The 22,506-nt window shown below is 39.7% G+C and overlaps 1 protein-coding gene across 1 annotated transcript in view; it reads left to right on the top strand.

Moving 5' to 3' along the window:
* Positions 1 to 22,506, top strand: part of LOC136875929 (glutamate receptor 1-like) — an 82,411-nt gene that overhangs the window by 36,590 nt on the left and 23,315 nt on the right. Inside the window, exon 4 of the mRNA XM_067149548.2 lies at positions 17,819 to 18,036. Within this exon, the coding sequence (XP_067005649.2) occupies positions 17,819 to 18,036 (218 nt within the window). The remainder of the gene's footprint in view (positions 1 to 17,818; positions 18,037 to 22,506) is intronic.

Genomic DNA, 22,506 nt, shown 5'->3' with positions numbered 1-22,506 from the left:
TGCATAAAGATAGTGCTCCTTAACTGTGCGCAACCCACTTAGTACAGTCATTTAGTGATTTACTATTATTCGTCAAAGTTGACTGTACTTAGAGACCTGTCAATGCCTGAAGATTCTTCAGCAGGTAATTGTGGTGAGAATAAAACAGAATGAAGTCAATCAGTCTGGTAGATCAGTTGAACGGACTGAGCAAAGCTGTTTTTAGTAAACTGTTTTAATATGTAGACTAGTTCATAGCTTTTGACTATTTATGAAGGATATTTTCTATTGCTTCGACTTGACAAGGATATCTATACTGCTGTGCAAAACTTAAATACAAAAGTAACTTTTGCATGTTGTGTCACTGCCAAGTAACATAGCCCAATGAAACTTGAACCATACATCAGAAGAACTGCTACAGTATGGTACGGTAGACAACTGAAAGGAATATGCGATGAGATGAACAGAAATGACACTTTTATACAGAGATAATAAATTACACGTAAGTCACTGTGACTCATGATGGTCCCCTGGACATCACAAAAGAAGGGATATGGTTCTTAAAAGGGCCTGTGATCGTTACAGACAGCAATGCATGTTCTGCAATGTGTTCCCATGGCGGCCACAAGATTGGTAAGAAGTTCTTGTGGTAAGGCGTTCCACTCCTCCAACCAGCGCGGTTGACAACTGCTGGATGATATTTCAGGTTCGCTATGGGAATCAGTATCTATATCAACTGATGGATGGTCGTTGTTGCATGTGGACATGCTGCATTACATCTGCCCAACATGTTCCACATGTGCTTGATGGGAATTAAGTCTGGGGAATGGGCAGCCCAGTTCATTCGCCAAATATCCTCTCGTTCCAAGAGCTCCTTCACCTGCGTTCTTCGATGTGATCGTGCATTGTCATCCATGAAGATAAAGTCAGGACCAAATGCACCTCTGAAAAGGTGCACATGGGGAAGGAGTACACTGTCACAATACTTGACCGGTGAGTGTAACCCGTTCAAAGATTTGGAGGTCAGTACGCCCATGCAACATTATGCCTTCACACACCATAACACTTGGACCACCAAAATGATCATGTTCGACAATGTTCCTGGGTGCATTATATGTTCCCTCCTCTAACCAGACAAGGGTACATCTAGAATCATTCCTCAGACTGAATATGCTCTCATCTGAGAAGAGCACACAACCTCACTACACGTCGGTCCAGACCTGGTGCTCTTGGCACCATCACAAACAGTGGGGCCATTGTGCAGGTGTCAAAGGAACACAACATAATGGTCGTTGGGCAAACAGACCACCTCCATGCAGTCACCGTGCCACTGTGGAGCGTGAGACTGGGTGCCTTGCAGTCCTGTTAAATATGGTTGCTGTTCCGGCCTAGCTATGGCTAGACCACCTAGTTACTCGCTACCACTTTAGGACAGATAGCAGCACCCTTCAGTGTGTACTTATTTGAAGGCCCTCAGCTGGAAGTGGTGTGGACGGAAGGGGATGAGAGACTGTTATGCTTGGGTGCCTCGAGCGAGAGGACACGAGAACATGTGACTGACTATTACCGAGAGCATCAGCCCATTAGTACTCAGTATTATGTATTAATAATGTGTTATAAGTGTCGTAAGTGTAATAAATGTTGTTATTTAATCAAGTGAGTGATTTAGTTCAAAACATGGTCCTCCGGGCCGGATTATCTACACCACGAGGACCTCGTGAAAGCAGCGTGGCGTGTAGTTAGTTTCAACAGTCACATGGAAATACTTGGAAGTTCACTTTAATGACATCATCTGGCAGTACCGGGTTCGATGTTCCAGCACCAGAGGTAAACTAAACTGAGAAGGCAGGTCAGTACTATTCATTTAAGGCTCTCCTTTTCTCCTTGGTATTGTCTTACCCCCTCTATCATAGAATCCTCAACAAGGCAAAAGCTTCTTAAGCAGAGGTCGCGATTTAAAGCGCAACTTACCCGCTCGGAAACTTTCGTTGAGAATTTCATCGCTCAACAACATTCGAATTTGCATGAAATTAAACTGCGATATGAAGACATGAGTGCATTAATGTCGAAGTTTGATGACGTGCAGTCAGAATTAGAATTAGGAGACGTTGACAACGAGCAAGCTCATGATCATGCGCGTGCCGAATTCGAAACCAAATACTACAAGGTAAAGGGCGAAATGAGTAAAATAATAGCGAACCTTGAAAAATCATTACGCGACACGTTAGATTCAGGAAGAACTCAGGTCAGCAGTGTCGCGAGTTTAAAGTTACCGGCTATAAACATTCCACATTTCGATGGAAAATACGAAAACTGGCTCTCATTCGCAGGCAGTTTTCAAGTTATGATTCATAACAACAATAATCTGCCAAGTGTCCAGAAATTTCACTACTTAGCATCTGTTCTCAAGGGCCCAGCCAGCCAATTAATTCAAAATTTACCCATCACAGAGGCAAATTATGAGGTAGCGTGGAAAATGTTGAAGGACAGATTTGAGAACAAGAAACTAATAGCAGCTACTCATGTTAAGGCACTCTTAACTTTAAAACCAGTCTCCAGTGAAACAGCCACAGAACTGTTAAGGTACTCTAACACTTTTAATAGTCATTTGAATGCACTCAAGGCCCTAGAACTTAACATTCCACTGCATGAAGTTATTTTGACTCAACTGTATGCTCAAGGACTTGATACTTGTACTAGACGAGACTGGGAATTATCACAAGCAGACACTCGGGTTCCATCACTTGATGACTTGCTGTCATTTGTTGAGCACAAACGGCAAGCTCTGGAGAACTTCCCTAGCTCACAGCACACTGCACCATCGCACAGACAACAAGTTGACAGAAATAAGCCTAAACCTCAAGGGGATACTTAACCACGTTACACTTACACCACTACCAGTCTCATAAAGTGTTCCTGCTGTCATGGTAATCACCCGATATTTAAATGTGAAGGGTTTGCAGCTCTGAGTGTGGAAGATAGACAAAGAAGGGTTAAAGAAATGGACTTATGTTTTAACTGTTTGCGTACACAGCATTCTGCCAAACAGTGCAAATCACGTGGTTGTAAATTATGTAGTAGGAAGCATCACACCTCATTACATAATCCATCAGGTAGAGAGGGAGGTACAGCCCATCAAACTGCATCCAACTCCTCTCACACATTCTGCAATACAAAAGACCCTGTAGGGGTTCTGCTGTCCACTTCCATGGTCAAGGTACTAGATTCTAGGGGGCAAATGCAGGTCTGCCGGGCACTTCTTGACAGTGGCAGCCAGGTTAATCTTTGCACTGAAAGTCTAGCACAGCGATTAGGCCTTAAGAAAATGAAGAATCCCATACCAATCAGCGGCATAAATGATTCCATTTCTCAATCAAGGTACAGTGTTCAGTTAGAATTGCAATCCACTGTAAGTAACTTCACTGTGAGTATGACTTGCTCTGTCTTTCCACGTATCACAGGTAACATGCCCAGTAGTTACATTCAGCATGAGCATTGGAACTTGCCCACTGATTTGAAGCTTGCTGACCCCAAGTTCTTCCAGCCAGGTGACATTGAATTGTTAATAGGCGCAGAACATTTCTTTTCATTACTGAAACCTGGGCGCAGAACTCGATCACCAGATTATCCTGTCCTTCAAGACACTGAACTAGGATGGATTATTGCTGGACACTACCATCGTAGGGGAGAGAAAAATCCTACTCTAACTACATGTTTCTTGAAGTCAGAGGACAGGTTAGACACCCAACTACAATGGTTCTGGGAAATAGAAGAGCTTACGTCACGAGTCATGACAAGAGAAGAGAGAGCTACCGAAAAACACTTTACAGAGAATACTACTAGGGATGCTACAGGTAGATTCATAGTTCGCTTGCCCCTCAAGCAGAAACCTGAGGTTCTGGGAAACTCCTTCAATCATGCCATGTCAAGACTAACTCAATTAGAACGGCGTTTCAGCAGGCAGCCCTCACTTAAGCACGAGTACTCTAACTTTCTTCACGAGTATGGGGCGATGGGGCATATGGTTAAGGTGGATACATCTATTCAGTCAGGGAATGAAGGTGGAAGCTATTATCTACCCCATCATCCATTTTTTAAGCTTAGTAGCTTGACTACCAAAACTAGGGTAGTATTTGATGCATCTTCTAAAACTTCTAACAACATTTCATTGAATGACATATTAATGGTTGGAACGACAATACAACAGGATCTTTACTCTATCATTCTAAGATTCAGAATGCATACCTTTGCCTTCACCGCAGATATTGCTAAAATGTATCGGCAAGTCATGGTTCATGCAGATGATAGGAAACTTCAGCGGATTATCTGGAGGGAATCACCTAGGGACCCACCCTCTCACTATGAACTGACAACTGTAACATATGGTACAGCATCAGCACCCTTCCTAGCTACCAGATGCCTGCAGCAACTTGCTGAAGATGAAGAATCGAGGTTCCCCAGAGCAGCACAAGTTGTTTGCAGAGATTTTTATGTTGACGATTTATTAAGCGGTTGTGACGATATCCAGGATGCTCTTCAGTTGCAGTCTGAAATTATTAATTTGCTAGAGAGTGGAGGATTTCACCTCAGGAAATGGTGTTCAAACCACCCAGCATTACTAGAAGCAGTTTCAGAAGAGGACAGGGAAACCCAGCTGCCTTTAAGTCTTGATGAAGGCACTAGCATGAAATCTTTAGGCCTGTTATGGCATCCAGTTACTGATCATTTTCTCATTTGTGGCAATCTGTATTCAGACAGTCCCTATCATGCTGACTCTCATGTAACTAAATGAAAGGTCTTATCTGTTATTGCATCAATATTTGATCCACTTGGGTTGGTCAGCCCTTTGGTAATTTCTTACAAGGTTTTTATGCAGAAACTTTGGCTAGTCAATCTGAACTGGGATGACAGACTACCATCTCAACTAGTCAGAGAATGGGAAGAACTTCACTTTAAGCCACAGGCAGTAAGAGAATTTTATATTGAGCGGTTAGTCACATGTAAGGGACCCCCTGTTGATATACAAATTCATGGTTTTTCTGATGCTTCAGAACAAGCTTATGGAGCTTGTCTTTATGTACGGTCTGTTGACAAAGGGGGACAGACCTGTGTCAGATTATTATGTTCTAAATCCAGAGTAGCACCAGTGAAGAAACTGACACTACCAAGACTTGAACTGTGTGGAGCGCTACTACTTGCCCGACTACTCCACAAGACCCTTCCAGCTTTGTCTCTGCCAGTCAGCAAGCTGTACCTATGGACGGACTCCACCATTGTTTTAGCCTGGATCGCATCTCCTGCTACTCGCTGGAAAACATTTGTGGCCAACCGAGTCTCTTCAGTTCAAGAATACACTCACAAGGCTGAATGGAGACATGTTCCTACCAGTTGTAATCCAGCAGATTTAATATCCAGAGGTGTTGCTCCAGAACAACTACGAGGCATGAACCTGTGGTGGCATGGACCATCCTGGTTAACTGAGCCCACTGAATCATGGCCAGACACAAGCTCAGCTCATGCAGAAGAGGAACTACCTGAGTCACGAAGCACACTTCCTGTAGTTATGTTGATAGGTACAAACTGGGATGAACTTATGCTGAAGTACTCGTCACTGTCCCGACTGACTCGAGTTACTGCATATTGTTGGCGATTTATTCACAATAGTGCCAATCCTCAAGACAAGAGGTTAGGGATATTAAGTACACAAGAGCTGCAGATGGCCTTGCACTCCTGTATCAAAATTGCACAACAAGTGTGTTACGCTCAAGAGATAGCCAGTCTCAACTCTAAGTGTTGCATTTCAAGGAAGAGTAAAATTGCAGATTTACATCCTTTCTTAGATGATAAGGGAATGCTAAGGGTAGGAGGAAGACTAGTAAATTCAAAACTACCTTATGACACTAAGCACCAGCTTATCCTTCCTCCCCAGCATGCTCTCACAAACCTTGTTGTGATGGCAGAACACATTAGGCTTTTACATGCAGGTGCTCAATTAGTAATTGCATCATTAAGAGAAAGATTCTGGATTCCCACGGCTAGGGCAGTTGTTCGAAGAGTCATCCATAAGTGCCTGACCTGTTTTAGATTCAAGGCGTCAACAGCTGAACAGCTGATGGGACAGCTCCCAGTTACCAGAGTGCAACAGAGTCGCCCATTTCTTAATGTAGGAACTGATTATGCTGGTCCTTTCTTCGTCAAGAGGGGAAATGTGAGAAGCAAACAGACAACGAAGAGCTACATTGCATTGTTCATCTGTCTGGCTACCAAGGCTCTTCACCTGGAGGTGGTGAGTGACCTCTCTACTGATGCCTTTATGGCAGCCCTGAGGAGATTCATAGCTCGACGTGGGAAATGCTCCATCATCTATAGTGGTAATGGGACTAACTTCATTGGTGCCAATAGAAGAATGTAGGATCTCCAAAAACTATTCCTTTCAACCAGCTTTTGTGAAGAGAGAAGGAATTCATTAGCGATGGAAGGCATCACGTGGCACTTTATCCCTCCCAGCTCTCCACACTTTGGCGGACTGTGGGAAGCACCTGTCAAGTCCATGAAGTACCACTTGAGAAGAGTTGCAGGTAATGCGCTACTGACATTTGAGGAGCTATGTACCCTTACTGCACAGATAGAAGCCTGTCTTAATTCTCGCCCCCTATCTGCCTTATCTAATGACCCCAGTGACCTTAATTATTTATCACCTGCTCACTTCCTAATTGGTGCCCCCCTTACAACCATTCCTGAGCCTGACATTACTGACCTGCCCATCAACAGATTGTCTCGATGGCAGCGTATCCAGTCAATGCAGCAGCAGTTGTGGAAGAGGTGGTCTGCCGATTACCTGAACTCACTGCAGCAGAGGAAGAAATGGACCTGTCCCAAGGAGAACCTAGCTACTGGAACAGTTGTTCTTCTGAAGGAGGACAATTTTCCTCCTCTCTGTTGGAAGTTGGCTGTGGTGGAGACTGTTCACCCTGGGAAGGGTGGACTTGTACGAGTGGCTACCATCAGAACAACCAGTGTTCTTTTTAAACGACCTGTTAACAAGTTAATTCCATTAACTATTGAGAACTAAACAGGATCGTTGTGACTAAAACATAATCTGTTTCATGTGAATATTTTTTCTTGTTCATTTCAGAGTGTAATTATGGTGCTGTGTGTGTGATTTGAACTGAGAACTTATAGTGTGCTTAATTCATACTGCATAATAATGGATGAGGACACAGTCAACCTACCTTAGTACCTTCTGTTAACAGTGTGTAAATATTTTGTTGCTTATGTTTCTGTTTTGTCTATGTTTATATTGCCCCCATTTTTCCCGAGCTAAGCCCAGCCATCGAGCGAGAGATCCCAAGGTGGACCGTTCGATCGTTGGCTATCACTTTCTAGAGGCATTTAAGGGATGTTAAGGATTGATGACCAAGCAGGATAAAAAGAAATGTTAAAACAACACTCTGACATTTATTCACATAAGCAAACAACAAATGAAAATATTCTTCCTGATATGTTTTATAACATAGAACTTTCATGATATTGCATTTCTTCCTCCTTATTTAGAGTGACACGTGTTCTTAATCTCCAGCTTTACTGTGCTGTAATGAAAACCAAAGAAAAATTAGGCCTCTTGCCTTCCCAAATCAAAATATTTGATTGAAAGAATTAAATAAGTTAACATAGAAGTCCATAAAATAACTAACAGCTGTCTTGCTAACGAGGGTTTTACAATAAATGTGTTCAAAGTTTTACCAATTCAAAGTAGTCTCAACACGTGGTTTTAAGATGTACTCAACTGAATTTATCATTTACAGTATTTAATATTAGTCAATGACACCAACATGAACTTCAGTAGAAAATGAAAATTGATTTCAAAATTCTCAAGAATAATTAATTATTATTCTAATTATTATTATTATTATATATTTCTCATCATTTAATTAACCTATGTTTCACTGTCACACGATCGTGTTCTCATTACTTTTCCACTGCATCATTTACCCAATGATCGTCATTAGCATTTCAGAATAATTATTTTCAATTAATTATTATGACTTGGTTTCACCATAACTCAAAGTAATCATGCGGCTGACGACTTCTACTTCTGATCTTTGTATTTCATTTCTATTCAAATCAATCTTAAAATATTTCAAAGTTCAACCATAAATGAGTCGGAAATTTACATTATCCACGTGAGAGCTAGTTAAATAAATTTTATTTACAAATCGAGTGCCTTCGTAAAATAACGAGATGATCTTTCCTTTTAAATCTCGCTAATGAAGAAAATAAATCCCTTTTCTAGTCTTCCTCGACTTAAGTTGATCAAACTTTCCCTTAAGGGCATGAAAATTACTTCTTAAGGCAACACACAACGATGAGTGTAATCTGCGTCGCAGCAAGTGCACGACCAGATCAAATTAAATGGGACCAACATGACACAAGAGAAATATACATATTTACACACATACACACATTCACACTAGGAAACACATCTTTTATGTACATTATTTACATCGAATCCTGTTTTGGCAAGTTTATTCATGATTTTTACGAGTGGTCAGGTCGCGTAATATCTAGCAGAAATAATCTGTATACTGAAATTATCCTTCATTAATGGTGGCTAGTGATCGAAGTCATGGGTATCACTTGGTAGAAACACATTTCGCATATCAATGTAAGTTCATCTAACTCATGAAATTATAATGGAAGATTCTAGTAAAATCCATAAGCACTACCATCGTTTGGGCTACAGGTAGAAACTATCGCAAGCGTGAGCCTTAATCGTACTATTTTTATTCCCTACCTGTGAAATACACTCGCAACACGTGCTCCAATAATTATAATCTATCTTGCGCTCCCAATACACAAGAATAAGTCAAATATCATCATTAAATCATCAATTGCTCAATTATACGTCAAATATCCCTCAGGATTGGTCATATTCCAGACCCTTCATGAACAGAGCACATTCAATCTCACATATAAGGACTCTACAGTAATTTTATGGCTCACGAGCGTTTAATTCTGTTTTACCCGATCTTTAGTCAATATTATTATTATTTAAGTGATTATTACATCTACTGATCCTCGTGTAATATTGTAAAATTAGATGACTTCATCATAAATACAACAAGTGATCATGAAAGACACTAGGTTCGACCCTATTCACTCAAAATGTACACGCAAATTTCAGTCCATTAACTTTCAACATTACAAGAAAAGTAGATTTATCGTGTGGTCAGTGATTATTAAGTATAAAGCTCCTAAGCATGGGAAATCATTCAAAGACAACCTACATGTCTACTCTAATAGATTCAAAATTTCATTCGCATGTACCTAGTCTACCACGACACCTTAAGAAGTGGAAAAATGAAATATTTCTAACTACAACAAACTAATAGATCTACGACTTAAAGAAGAAAGACCTCTAGTTGTACAAAAGGTAAGACAGATAAATTAAATTAAAAAGGTACTCAAGTTTTAGATGGAATTCGATTCCCGTCGACAGTCAATTATTCCAGCATTTTCCTCTGGTCAGTCTCCTTCCAATTACCAGATACGCCTCACATTTTTACAGCTCCATGGAGGCTCTGTAGCAGGTGTCCCTCGATGAAGTTGTGTAGTCGGTGGTTGCGGAATTGTCCATCTTGAGGTGTTCAACTTCTAAGACGACTTCCGTAGAACGCCGGTCACAAGCTGTAACTGAGATGACAAAATTAAGTATTTTGCACAAGCACACGTCGAATATTAATAGCTCGTCTACACAGTCACACTTAACTTGGTTCTTAAGACATTTTTATTCCATAGGAATTCACTAATTCTCGCTAAATTCTAGCAGAACAGGCATCGACTTGAACTGGAAATTACTTCTCCACGTGGTCCGATAACGTGGTGTCCCACACAGCAGCACAGCAAAGAATATTCAGGGTAAGAGCAGGATATTCAGAGAGCGATTTACTCGAAACAAGGCCTTTTTATCTTATCAGCCTGGGAGGTGTGATCTTCAACGAGAACGGTAATTGGCTGATGGTCTCATTTAATTGGCTCAGACTATTCCAGATTGTGAGTTGCGCGCGTGCAGCGGTAGTCACGTGGTTTACTCTGACCTTGGCACAGTCCTGCCGGTGTATCACCCCTCTGAAGGACGAAAAAAACTCGTTCTTAGCTCGCCACTACTCCCCAAATGACATGCTGCAGCTCCAAGCAGACAATAAAACTTTTACTTTCCACTTGTTGAAAATATTCATAATATCGCCAATTTTAACGGGGACAATATGTATATTTTGTTGAATGATCAACTCATTTTGGTTACTGTACATGAACTCTGTATGTCAGTGCCTGTGATATTTGAACTGAACTCTCATGAGGGCATATCAGGAAATTTAATTCGGTTGAATCATGGTGATTCAACGGTGGGGAGCATGTTCCAGCCTAGCTATGGCTAGACCACCTAGTTACTCGCTACCACTTTAGGACAGATAGCAGCACCCTTCAGTGTGTACTTATTTGAAGGCCCTCAGCCGGAAGTGGTGTGGACGGAAGGGGATGAGAGACTGTTATGCTTGGGTGCCTTGAGTGAGAGGACACGAGAACATGTGACTGACTATTACCGAGGGCATCAGCCCATTAGTACTCAGTATTATGTATTAATAATGTGTTATAAGTGTCGTAAGTGTAATAAATGTTGTTATTTAATCAAGTGAGTGATTTACGTTCAAAACAGTTGCAATTGTACCCGCTGTTCGACGTGAGTCTCTTCTTGCCTGCTGCACAATGTAGCAGTCATCTGCTGCTGTAATTGACCACGGTCGACCCCCTCCTCTCCTTCGGGCAGCAGTGCCTGTGGTTCGGAATGCTCTCCATGCACGTGAAACAATGATGTGAGCAGTACCAAACTCCTGGACTCCACTCGTCACACTTCGTCCTTCTTCTAGTTCCCCGATGATTCTTCCCTATGTGAAGTCATCCAAATGTTGTCTCCGGGCCATGTTGTAACAAATAACACCACCACAGTGCACCGTAACAGCTCGCTGGTTGACTCACACTGTCTTATCCTGTTCCTTCAACTGCCTATTTTTGTAAGGCCAGACCCATTTGGCGCTATAGTCACAATGACCTCACGCCAGATTTCTATGCACGTGTGAGAGACCTCAGGCAAAATGTTACCGCACTTTCATTCATTTCCACTGAGTAGTTGATATGTCATGATGCATTATGTATCTCGTCCTTAAGTTTTGCACAGCAGTGTATATTTCAAAAGGTCAAATTTGATATCATCAGTGTCATTTGGATTTTGTTTTGGTTTTATTTAAATATGAGTTTGCTCTTTTCCATTAATTGCCACCAAAACCAAAGTTTGTTAAAGTTCTCATTTTTAATCCTTTTCAAAGGATGGTAGGAATTTGGAACCTGATTAGTAGTGGCAGTGGAATAGTTACTGATTATTACATCTAAATGATCATGATTTGAATCTTGAAGAATATCTAGCAAAAACCTGCAATGAGCTAGAGTGTTCTCCAGTAACCCAAGATTTACATGGAATATACTGGAGATCCTTTGGTGTTAGTGCAAAAAGTACTTGTTTTAATGTCATACTGACTTCATTCACTGACGTCATTTACAAATTGTCTGCATGAAAGACATCTAAGGATTATGAAATGTAAGTAGCTATGTATGGTACTATTTAATCATGTTTATTATGACAATGTAAATGCTTTCACAGTTTCTGGAGATTTCCTAATTGAGGTGATAATATACTTTTTTTTTTTTTTTTTTTTTTTTTTTTGCTATTTGTTTTTATGTCACACCGACACATATAGGTCTTTGGCAATGATGGGATAGGAAAGGCCTAGGAAGTGGAAGGAAGCAGCCGTGGCCTTAATTAAGGTACAGCCCTGGCATTTGCCTGGTGTGAAAATGGAAAACCATGGAAAACCATCTTCAGAGCTGCCGACAGTGGGGCTCAAACCCACTATTTCCCAATTACTGGATACTGGCCGCACTTAAGCGACTGCAGCTATTGAGCTTGGTTATAAAAGTTTACCTTAAAGAACATGGGTTTGACTCTTGGCCAGTCTTCTTCTTCTTAGCCTTTTTCCCTATTTCATGAGGTCAGCACTTTGTGTTGATTTGGCCCAGTTTTCCTGATGCCAACCCTGTATGGAGGGATGTAATTCATTATTGCATGTTTCTGTGGTGGTTGGTAGTGTGGAATGTTGTGTATAGATGAAGAGATGTGTATATAAAAGAGTATAAACACTCAGTCGCTGAGCTATATGAATTAACCATATGCAATTAAAATCCTTTTCCTGGTCAGAAATTGAATTTGGGGTTCTCTGAACCGAAGGCCACTATGCAGACCATTCAGCCTAGGAACTGGACTTAGATTCTCCAACAGTGATTCAAAAAATGATCCCATCATTTTTAAAGAGGTATGCGAGCCTGAGGTTCAAGCAGCTTGTGACAGTCGAAATGAGATTTCTGTAGATAAGGGTGGTCAGACATGGAGCTAACCACTATGAGGAAACCATTCTACTTTGAGATCAGGAAAATTCAATGTTGTTGATATAGTTGAAACACTACATGTCAGGTTCACATGTACTATACAGTATATGCTGCCAATAAATAATATGTATTTTCTTCAGAGAAAATTCACTTTTGAGTGATGTAAAAAACATCTACCTCTGAATAGGAAGATGATCTATAGGAGATACGAGTTACTGTACATAAGGTTGTCATTATCAGAAGTTGCAAACGGATCGAATAGACTTTAACTTGTACCATAAGCAGCGGATGATGAATGAGTCATTGTAGTGATCCATTTAAATCTGAAGTGTGACATTTGATCCCTCTCTGCCCCTCAAATATGTGTTCTGTTGTGCTAACACAGGTGTGACATCCTTACCATTCAGTTTAGGCAATTGGAATTGGTCATTAAATTATCTACAATGTTGTCAGCCCAATGTACATTATGGTGGTACTAACTGGCAGCAAACCTGCCTGTCCACGAGCTAACGAGAGGAATTGCTCTTGACTTGACATGAGGAGACTGACCTAACCAGTCATACGTGAAATCTTGGTGGGCAAGTAGGAATTGGGAAAATGGGGCAGTAATTCATGCCATAGGTAGAAACTTTCTCCTGTTGTGGGAGATATTATTTTAACTTAGTTTCATATACCGGATGATTTAAACACATGATTTTAAATATCCTTTTTCTTAAAACATTTTTGTTGATGGGGCCATTTAGATTTCCAAATGGGCCTTTGAATTAAGGGTGAAACATCATACTTATTGAAGATTACTGATTGTATCTTTACGTGTATCTATCATGATGTTCTCATGGGGATTTTCGAAAGTATTTCCCTCAAAATCCTCTTCTTCTTGACTGACGACAAAGTTATTGGCTTTTCTAACGATACTGTCACACAGTAACATGAGATTATCGCTTGTATTATTGTGCATTTACGGCCCATTAGGATTTGTTGCAGAGTGATCTTGTACCTTGGATTTCTTTGTGTTTTACCCTCAAAAATCCCTTCTTCTTGATCGATGGTAACTTAAACTGTTGTATGTTGTTATTTTTCTAAATTCCTGTTTTGACTTCACAGTAATATGGCATCAACCCTTGCATGATGGGGAAATTTGTCCCCCTGTAGTCTTATTATGATTTCTGTAAAATTATGTCTCCTGCCTCTCCTTTGTACATATAAAGTTACTTTGGGATTAACCTCTGTTTAACTGAGGATCTTCCATCCCCAAGGTAGGTTTCCTTCCTTCTTTTCTCTGTGATCAATACTTTAATCATGTGAAAATCTGATTATGTCAAGGGATTCTGTTTGTATTTAGCAAATATTTTTGTAAATTTATATTCACTCCTTTTAGGCAGTATATTTCCTGACTGCTCCCATGCTTCAATCAATCAATACTGATCTGCATTTAGGGCAGTCACCCAGGTGGCAGATTCCCTATCTGTTGCTTTCCTAGCCTTTTCCTAAATGATTTCAAAGAAATTGGAAATTTATTGAACATCTCCCTTGGTAAGTTATTCCAATCCCTAACTCCCCTTCCTATAAATGAATATTTGGCCCAGTTTGTCCTCTTGAATTCCAACTTTATCTTCATATTGTGATCTTTCCTACTTTTATAAACGCCATTCAAACTTATTCATCTACTAATGTCATTCCACGCCATCTCTCCGCTGACAGCTCGGAACATACCACTTAGTCGAGCAGCTCTTCTTCTTTCTCTCAATTCTTCCCAAGCCAAACATTGCAACATTTTTGTAACGCTACTCTTTTGTTGGAAATCACCCAGAACAAATCGAGCTGCTTTTCTTTGGATTTTTTCCAGTTCTTGAATCAGGTAAACCTGGTGAGGGTCCCATACACTGGAACCATACTCTAGTTGGGGTCTTACCAGAGACTTATATGCCATCTCCTTTACATCCTTACTACAACCCCTAAACACCCTCATAACCATGTGCAGAGATCTGTACCCTTTATTTACAATCCCATTTATGTGATTACCCCAATGAAGATCTTTCCTTATATTAACACCTAGATACTTACAATCATCCCCAAAAGGAACTTTCACCCCATCAATGCAGTAATTAAAACTGAGAGGACTTTTCCTATTTGTGAAACTCACAACCTGACTTTTAACCCCGTTTATCAACATACCATTGCCTGCTGTCCATCTCACAACATTTTCGAGGTCACGTTGCAGTTGCTCACAATCTTGTAACTTATTTATCACTCTATAGAGAATAACATCATTCGCAAAAAGCCTTACCTCCGATTCCATTCCTTTATATCATTTATATATATAAGAAAACATAAAGGTCCAATAATACTGCCTTGAGGAATTCCCCTCTTAATTATTACAGGGTCAGATAAAGCTTCACCTACTCTAATTCTCTGAGATCTATTTTCTAGAAATATAGCAACCCATTCAGTCACTCTTTTCTCTAGTCTAATTGCACTCATTTTTGCCAGTAGTCTCCCATGATCCGCCCTATCAAATGCTTTAGACAGGTCAATCGCGATACAGTCCATTTGACCTCCAGAATCCAAGATATCTGCTATATCTTGCTGGAATCCTACAAGTTGAACTTCAGTGGAATAACCCTTCCTAAAACTGAATTACCTTCTATCGAACCAGTTATTCACAAACATGTCTAATATAATCAGAAAGAATGCCTTCCCAAAGCTTACATACAATGCATGTCAAACTTACTGGCCTGTAATTTTCAGCTTTATGTCTATCACCCTTTCCTTTATACACAGGGGCTACTATAGCAACTCTCCATTCATCTGGTATAGCTCCTCTGACCAAACAATAATCAAATAAGTACTTCAGATATGGTACTATATCCCAACCCATTGTCTTTAGTATATCCCCAGAAATCTGATCAATTCCAGGCGCTTTTCTAGTTTTCAACTTTTGTATCTTATTGTAAATGTCATTGTTATCATACGTAAATTTTATTACTTCTTTGGCCTTAGTCTCCTCCTCTATCTCGACATCATCCTTGAAACCAACAATCTTTACATACTGCTGACTGAATACTTCTGCCTTTTGAAGATCATCACATACACACTCCCCTTGTTCATTAATTATTCCTGGAATGTCCTTCTTGGAACCTGTTTCTGCCTTAAAATACCTATACATACCTTTCCATTTTTCACTAAAATTCGTATGACTGCCAATTATGCTTGCCATCATGTTATCCTTAGCTGCCTTCTTTGCTAGATTCAATTTTCTAGTAAGTTCCTTCAATTTCTCCTTACTTCCACAGCCATTTCTAACTCTATTTCTTTCCAGTCTGCACCTCCTTCTTAGTCTCTTTATTTCTCTATTATAATAAGGTGGGTCTTTACCATTCCTTACCACCCTTAATGGTACAAACCTGTTTTCGCATTCCTCAACAATTTCTTTAAACCCATCCCAGAGTCTGTTTAGATTTTTATTTACCGTTTTCCACCGATCATAGCTACTTTTTAGAAACTGCCTCATGCCTGCTTTATCAGCCATATGGTACTGCCTAACAGTCCTACTTTTAAGACCTTCCTCTCTATCACATTTATTTTTAATTACCATAAAAACAGCTTCATGATCACTAATACCATCTTGATTCTATACTGATTTGTGCTTATTTTGTGTTTATTTTCTGAAGAGTTGTTTACAAATTTTTCTTTTTTTTTTTTTCTTTTTTTAATATGAACTCTCTTCTATTTATTTGCATTGAAGAATTGAACTGATCTTACTTTATTTTGTAAAATGTAATACCTTTTTTTCTCCCTTGGTTGTTATTTAATCCTCAGCTACTGATGTGGAGTCTCACAGACTCCTGTAGATGACGAGTCATTCACTTCCGTTCAGATCTTTCACTTTACAGTACATCCTTGTTCTTCCTGGTACCCTCCTCTTTCATTGTCTTAAGCAATCATGAAGCTGGTCATTATTGAGCAATAATGTGGAACCAAAAATGTCCAAAGTAATGTAGGAGTCTCACAGACTCCACGTCGGTACGATGAAGTACGGGTCAGCTTTCTAATCAGGTGTGATAAAAGAAATATATTCTGTAAATTTTTATTTATCATTGTATTTATTCATTTATGCATGGTTTAATTTTTATTTGATGAGAACAAATGTGATTGTTAACAATTTTTCTGTCATTAAAACATATGTCACGTTTATTACAAGTCAGAAAACATGTCATGTCGAATCTTACATCAGACCATCTCCTACAGTGCATGTTGTCCCATTGATAATGCTTTGTACATGCAAACTTAAACTAACAGTCCATAGTATGAAATTTATTTCAAGGACTCTCTGAGACCCAACGTCAGTAACAATATCATTCAGTTCTCACCTCAGCAGCTGAGGGTTGAGTTCCTGACCCAGACCTCAGGTCTGAACCTTCTTTCCTGCTACATAATGTAAACTTTTATGATGTGAAACCTGTTCAGGGTGATCGGATCTGTAACCTCTCTTGAATCACCATGAGGGCCAATGACTAGATGTTAGGCCCCTTTAAACAACAGGCAACAAGAATCACCATGATATCATATTTAATAGATTTTCACACCAAAGGAGATTTAGATGGAGTGAACATTGGTGATCACTTCTGTGACTTTCTTCACTGCAAGTTGAAAGTCCAATTTGATCATTCTGTAAATCCTGACGATGACATGTTAGTGAAATGTAACTTCTATGAGTATCTTCTATAGACCATGATCCTATTTGTAAGCAGATAACTGTGTGAATCACTCAAAGATAAGATTCTCCTGCAGAGAAGATTTTTTCCATTCGTCATCATCATCATCATCATCATCATCATCATCATCATCATCATTTTACAGTTCTGGTTTCCCTGGTACTGTTGGCAAGCCTCTTCCATTCTGTCTTATTGAGATATGTTCTGTTATTAATGACATCCTTCAGTGCAATGTCCAGCTTTATGATGTCCATCCAGTGGATTCTTTTTTTTTTTTTTTTTTTTTTTTGCTAGTTGCTTTATGTCGCACCGACACAGGTAGGTCTTATGGCGACGCCAGTGGATTCTTGGTCTTCCCACCATCCGCTTTCCTGCCACATGTCTCTCCAAGTATACATATGCTGTCTTTGTTGGCTCCATCCTCATTACATGCTCAAACCACTTCCATCCCATTAATAACTAATATTGTGCATGTGACGTTGATCTTGTGTAGTACGTTCAATAATATGAACTACATTGTGCTTTCCTTACCACTAAGTAGGATGGGTTCTTCGTTATAGCTGAGCCTTTACTCCCCAGGGAGTTCATGACTGATACATTACATGTGTTGTTGGTACTCTTTTTCCCAGGCTTACAGGCAGTTCCCATGAGTGCGGCTGCTCGAGTACTTGTTATTTCCATTCTTCTGTTCTGCATGCTCATGTTCAACTCGTACTCTGCGGTGCTTACCTCTCGCTTGGCTGTTGTGGGAGGAAGTTTACCTTTCTCATCCCTGGAGGAGGTGGCCAACAAAGGCACACATGCACTCTGTGTGCGCAAAATGAACTACGCCTATTTACAGTTTAAGGTAACAGCAATTGATTCATTAAGTTATATTTTACATGAACTCTAGGGCAGCCTTTCTAAAATTCTTTCACGTGGGGGCCACTTTTATAAGTTAACATGTTCTGTGGACTACACTATTCTTGCCCTGCTCACAAACAATTCTATCATCTATTTCTCAAATGTTTAAAACTGTATTTTTCACAATTACCTTTTTTTAATAGTAAGACTAATATGAGTTTAAAAATAATTGAAGGTTGTCAATTTATTTTTAGAATAGAATTTGCACATTTTATACCTCAATTGAATTTTTAAAATGTAAGCATAACTGGTACTTAGCTCAATCGAATGAATGAGCCTGATGACCCTCGCACATTTGTTCCATTTCTTTCTTAAAATCATATGTTCAACACTGCTCATGACTTTATGGTGTTTGATAGTTTCATATAGATTGCAGCTGAACAAAATTCAAAAATGTGTTAACATTGTGAATTGTACTTCAAGACACATTCAGCGCATTCGTGTTACACCACAACCCAAGGTCGTAAGACGAACCCTAAGCTACGTTTTCGAGAAATCATTATCTTTAAATTTGTGTACAGCAGTCTAACCATTATAACTGAACCTGCCTATCTAAAGATATTACAAAAATGGGAATCTTCTTTTTCTTTTCCTTCAGTGTTTGTCCTTCCTGCTGAGGGGGTCCGCTACGTGGATTCGTTGTCTCCATTTAGTTCTGTCCTGGGCCATATCAGGGTGGAGACTGATACTCTTCAGATCTTTGTAAGGGTATCGGCCCATCGCTGTTTTGGTCATCCTTTTGATCTCCTACCGGTGACTTCTAACATGTAACCCATCTTCACGATCGTGTCAGCGTTTGCCCTTGGTACATGTCCAAATCATCATAGATGACTCTTGCACATTTTTTTCTTGAATCGGTGCAATGCCAAATCCCTCCCTGATGGATTTATTAGAGATGTGATCCAATTTAATGAAGCCAGCTGTCTATCTCATCATCTTAGTCTCCATGGCACCCATTCAATGCTCTTTTTCAGTCATAGTTGGCCAATATTTGCAACCATACAGTGCAACAGGCTGGATGACAGTATAAAAGTTTTTTGATTTAAGGTTATCTTTCATCCTCCAGCCTCAAGTGATGCCAGTTGTTGTTCTCCATTTCATCCAGGCTGCAGATATCCTTGCACTGATCTCTTCGGCTAGTCAGCCATCATCAGTGATTGTGCAGCCAAGATACTTGAATTTTGTCACTCGCAACAGATCCTCACCATTTACCTGAATAGTTCCAATTGCTTGTGGATCTGATGTCATATCAGTATTTTTATTTAGGTGCAGGCCATATTGTGCCAGCTGATTGCTCCATTCATAGTTTTGGCATTGCAGATCACCCTGGGTCTCAGAGGCCAACATGACATCGTCTGTGTAGAAAAGCGTCTGTGGTTACACAAGAAGACTATTTTATTATTTCTCATAATTTGACTATCTTATATACATTGTAATTCTAAGAGCTTTTTAGATGTTAGTGTTTGTAGTTCTGCACTTCTTTCATTTATTTATGACTGGAAAGTCAGTGATACACCAATGCTGTCTGATCATGCTTTAATAATGATACCTCCAAAACCTACAGAAGAAATAGCTACAATACAAGCTACCAATTACATAACTCATTTCTGTAACAAAGAATATTAAATGAAATCATTTTCGTCCGTCTTCCAAAAGAAATTTGCTGACAGTAATGAAAGACATAGAGAAGCCTCCGTGGCTCAGGCGGCAGCGCATTGGCCTCTCACCACTGGGTTCCGTGGTTCAGATCCCGGTCGTTCCATGTGAGATTTGTGCTGGACAAAGCGTAGATGGGACAGGTTTTTCTCCGGGTAGTCCACTTTTCCCTGTCATCTTTCATTCCAGCAGCACTCTCCATTATCACTTCATTTCATCTGTCAGTCATTAATCATTGCCCCAGAGGGGTGCGACAGGCCTCGGCAGCTGGCACAATTCCTATCCTCACCGCAAGATGGGGGCTTCATTCATTCCATCCCTGACCCGGTCAATGACTGGAAAATAGGTTGTAGGTTTTCATTTTTATAATGAGAGAAAAAGAACTCTGTAGTACAGCAGACGAACTAGATCAAGCTGTTAACAAATTAAATAATTATATAATTAATCTAGCTGAAACTAATTTACCTAAACTCTCTCAGAAATCGTGTAAAAATTTCTGGTGGAATTCTGAACTTGATCTTATGAGGAAACATGTTCTTGCCTGTTATAGAGGATATAAATGAAGTTGTTGTCCTCTGCTGAGTCAGAGGTATGAAGAAATATATATGACAGCTAAAGGGGAATACAAAAAAATGTCAAAAAGGAAACAAGAAAGGTGGAAAGAATTTTGTTCAATACCAACCAAAAATAACCCCTGGGGATTCATTTATAAGTTATCTACAAGGCCAGATAATTTAAATAATCTTACTACAGTTGAGACTAAAAATAGATTCACCACTTCTTTTCAAGATACCATTGAGGTTTTAATGAACGGATTCTTTGCTGATGAAGTTGATGACACAGATTTGCAAGAAATGATTAGGATATTTTTTCAATTTCCGCCCAGTACTGTAGATGACTTACCATTCTCAGACCAGGAGGTTGAACGAATCATCTTTTTACAAGATGATAAGAAAACTCCTGGATGGGATGGCATGTCTGCTAATATAATTAAGAACATTCACTTATACTTCCCACACATATTTGTTGTTCTATAACAAATGCCTCGCTTTACATTTTGTTTCCTACTTCCTGGAAACTTGCAATAGTTAAAATAATTCCCAAAGATAGTTCCTTAGTATTGTGTACAGTTAAATAATTCAGACCTATTTGCCTCCTTCCAATAAAAAAACCAAACCAAACCCCATGGCACTACAGCCCTTGAGGGGCCTTGCCCTACCAAGCAACCACTGCTCAGCTCGAAGGCCGGCAGATTATGAGGTGTCGTGTGGTCAGCACGACGAATCCTCTTGGCCGTTATTCTTGGCTTTATAGACCAGGGCTGGTATCTCACCATCAGATAGCTCCTCAATTCTAATCACGTAGGCTGAGTGGACCTCGAACCAGCCCTCACGTCCAGGTAAAAATCCCTGATCTGACCGGGAATCGAACCCGGGGCCTCCGGGTAAGAGGCAGGCATGCTACCCCTACACCACAGGGCCGGTGCCTCCTTCCAATATTAGGGAAAATTCTCAAGAAACTGAGAATGGATTGAGTTATGTATCACATGTATCTTCACGGTCACTTAAGTTAAAAGCAATATGGTTTCACACCTCAAAAAGTCACTGAAGATGCTGTTCTGTATGTGGTTGATTGGATCAAAAACATCTTAACAGTTGATATCTTTAGATATAACAGGTGCTTTTGACAGTACTTGGTGGCCTAAAATTTTATCTCAGTTGAAAGAGAAAAACTGCCCAAAGAATTTGTATAGATTAATACAAGCTTACTTCAATAATCGGAAAGTGAAACTTCAGATTGGAATCATGATATCTGAATGAAGTATTAGCAAGGGATGGCTGCAAGGATCAGTATGCAGCCCTGGTTTTTGGAACATCTTATATGACGAACTTCTACAATTACCTCATCCGATGGGATGTAATATCGTTGCTTATGCTAATGATGCCCTTCTTTTGGGTGAATCTGATAATGTACAGAATTAAAATTATCTAGCAAATTCAGCTTTAAGCACCTTAGCTCAGTGGGGCTCTGTAAACAAACTTTAATTCAGTCCTTCAAAAACTAAAGCCATGTTTGTCACAAGGAGAAGAAAAGTTAAAAAACCCAAAATTATTATGAATAATCAGAGAATAATACTATATGATCAACTTCTATATTTAGGTGTTGTGCTTGATACACAGTTGACTTTCAGAGCACATCTAAATAGATTAAAATTTATATCAAGCAAACTTCTACAAGGGCTTAAGATTGCTTGTAAACCTTCTTGGGGACTTAACTCTGAAGTTCTACGAATAATATATTCTACAGCTTTTGTAACTTTAATACTGTACTGTGTGTCCACTTTCCGTACTACACTGGAAAAGAAATGAGCTCAGGATAAGCTGTTGCAAATTCAAAGAGGGTTTGCTCTAAGAATTTCTCATGCATAGCGCACTACATCTACCGATGCAGCACTTGTAATTGCTGGAATAGAACCATTGTTTTTAACAGGAATTGGCAAAGCCAAGCTGTCGTTACTGAAGAAAAAAAGAGTATCACCTTTGCCAATTTTCAACATTATTATAGAGCATAAGTATCACTTTTTGGAATCTGCTCATCCATGTCAATTCAAGAAACTTATGCATAAAGATTGCTATAACACACATGACTGTATAATATACACTGATGACTCCTGCATACCACGTTCTGATGGAACTGATATTGCTGTCTGTGAGAACAATGCTGAAATATTTGCAGCTCAGTGTAAACTTTCTCTCCA

This window comes from Anabrus simplex, chromosome 6 (assembly GCF_040414725.1).
Source record: "Anabrus simplex isolate iqAnaSimp1 chromosome 6, ASM4041472v1, whole genome shotgun sequence".
NCBI lineage: Eukaryota > Metazoa > Arthropoda > Insecta > Orthoptera > Tettigoniidae > Anabrus > Anabrus simplex.
This window is presented reverse-complemented; position numbering and strand designations above follow the sequence as displayed.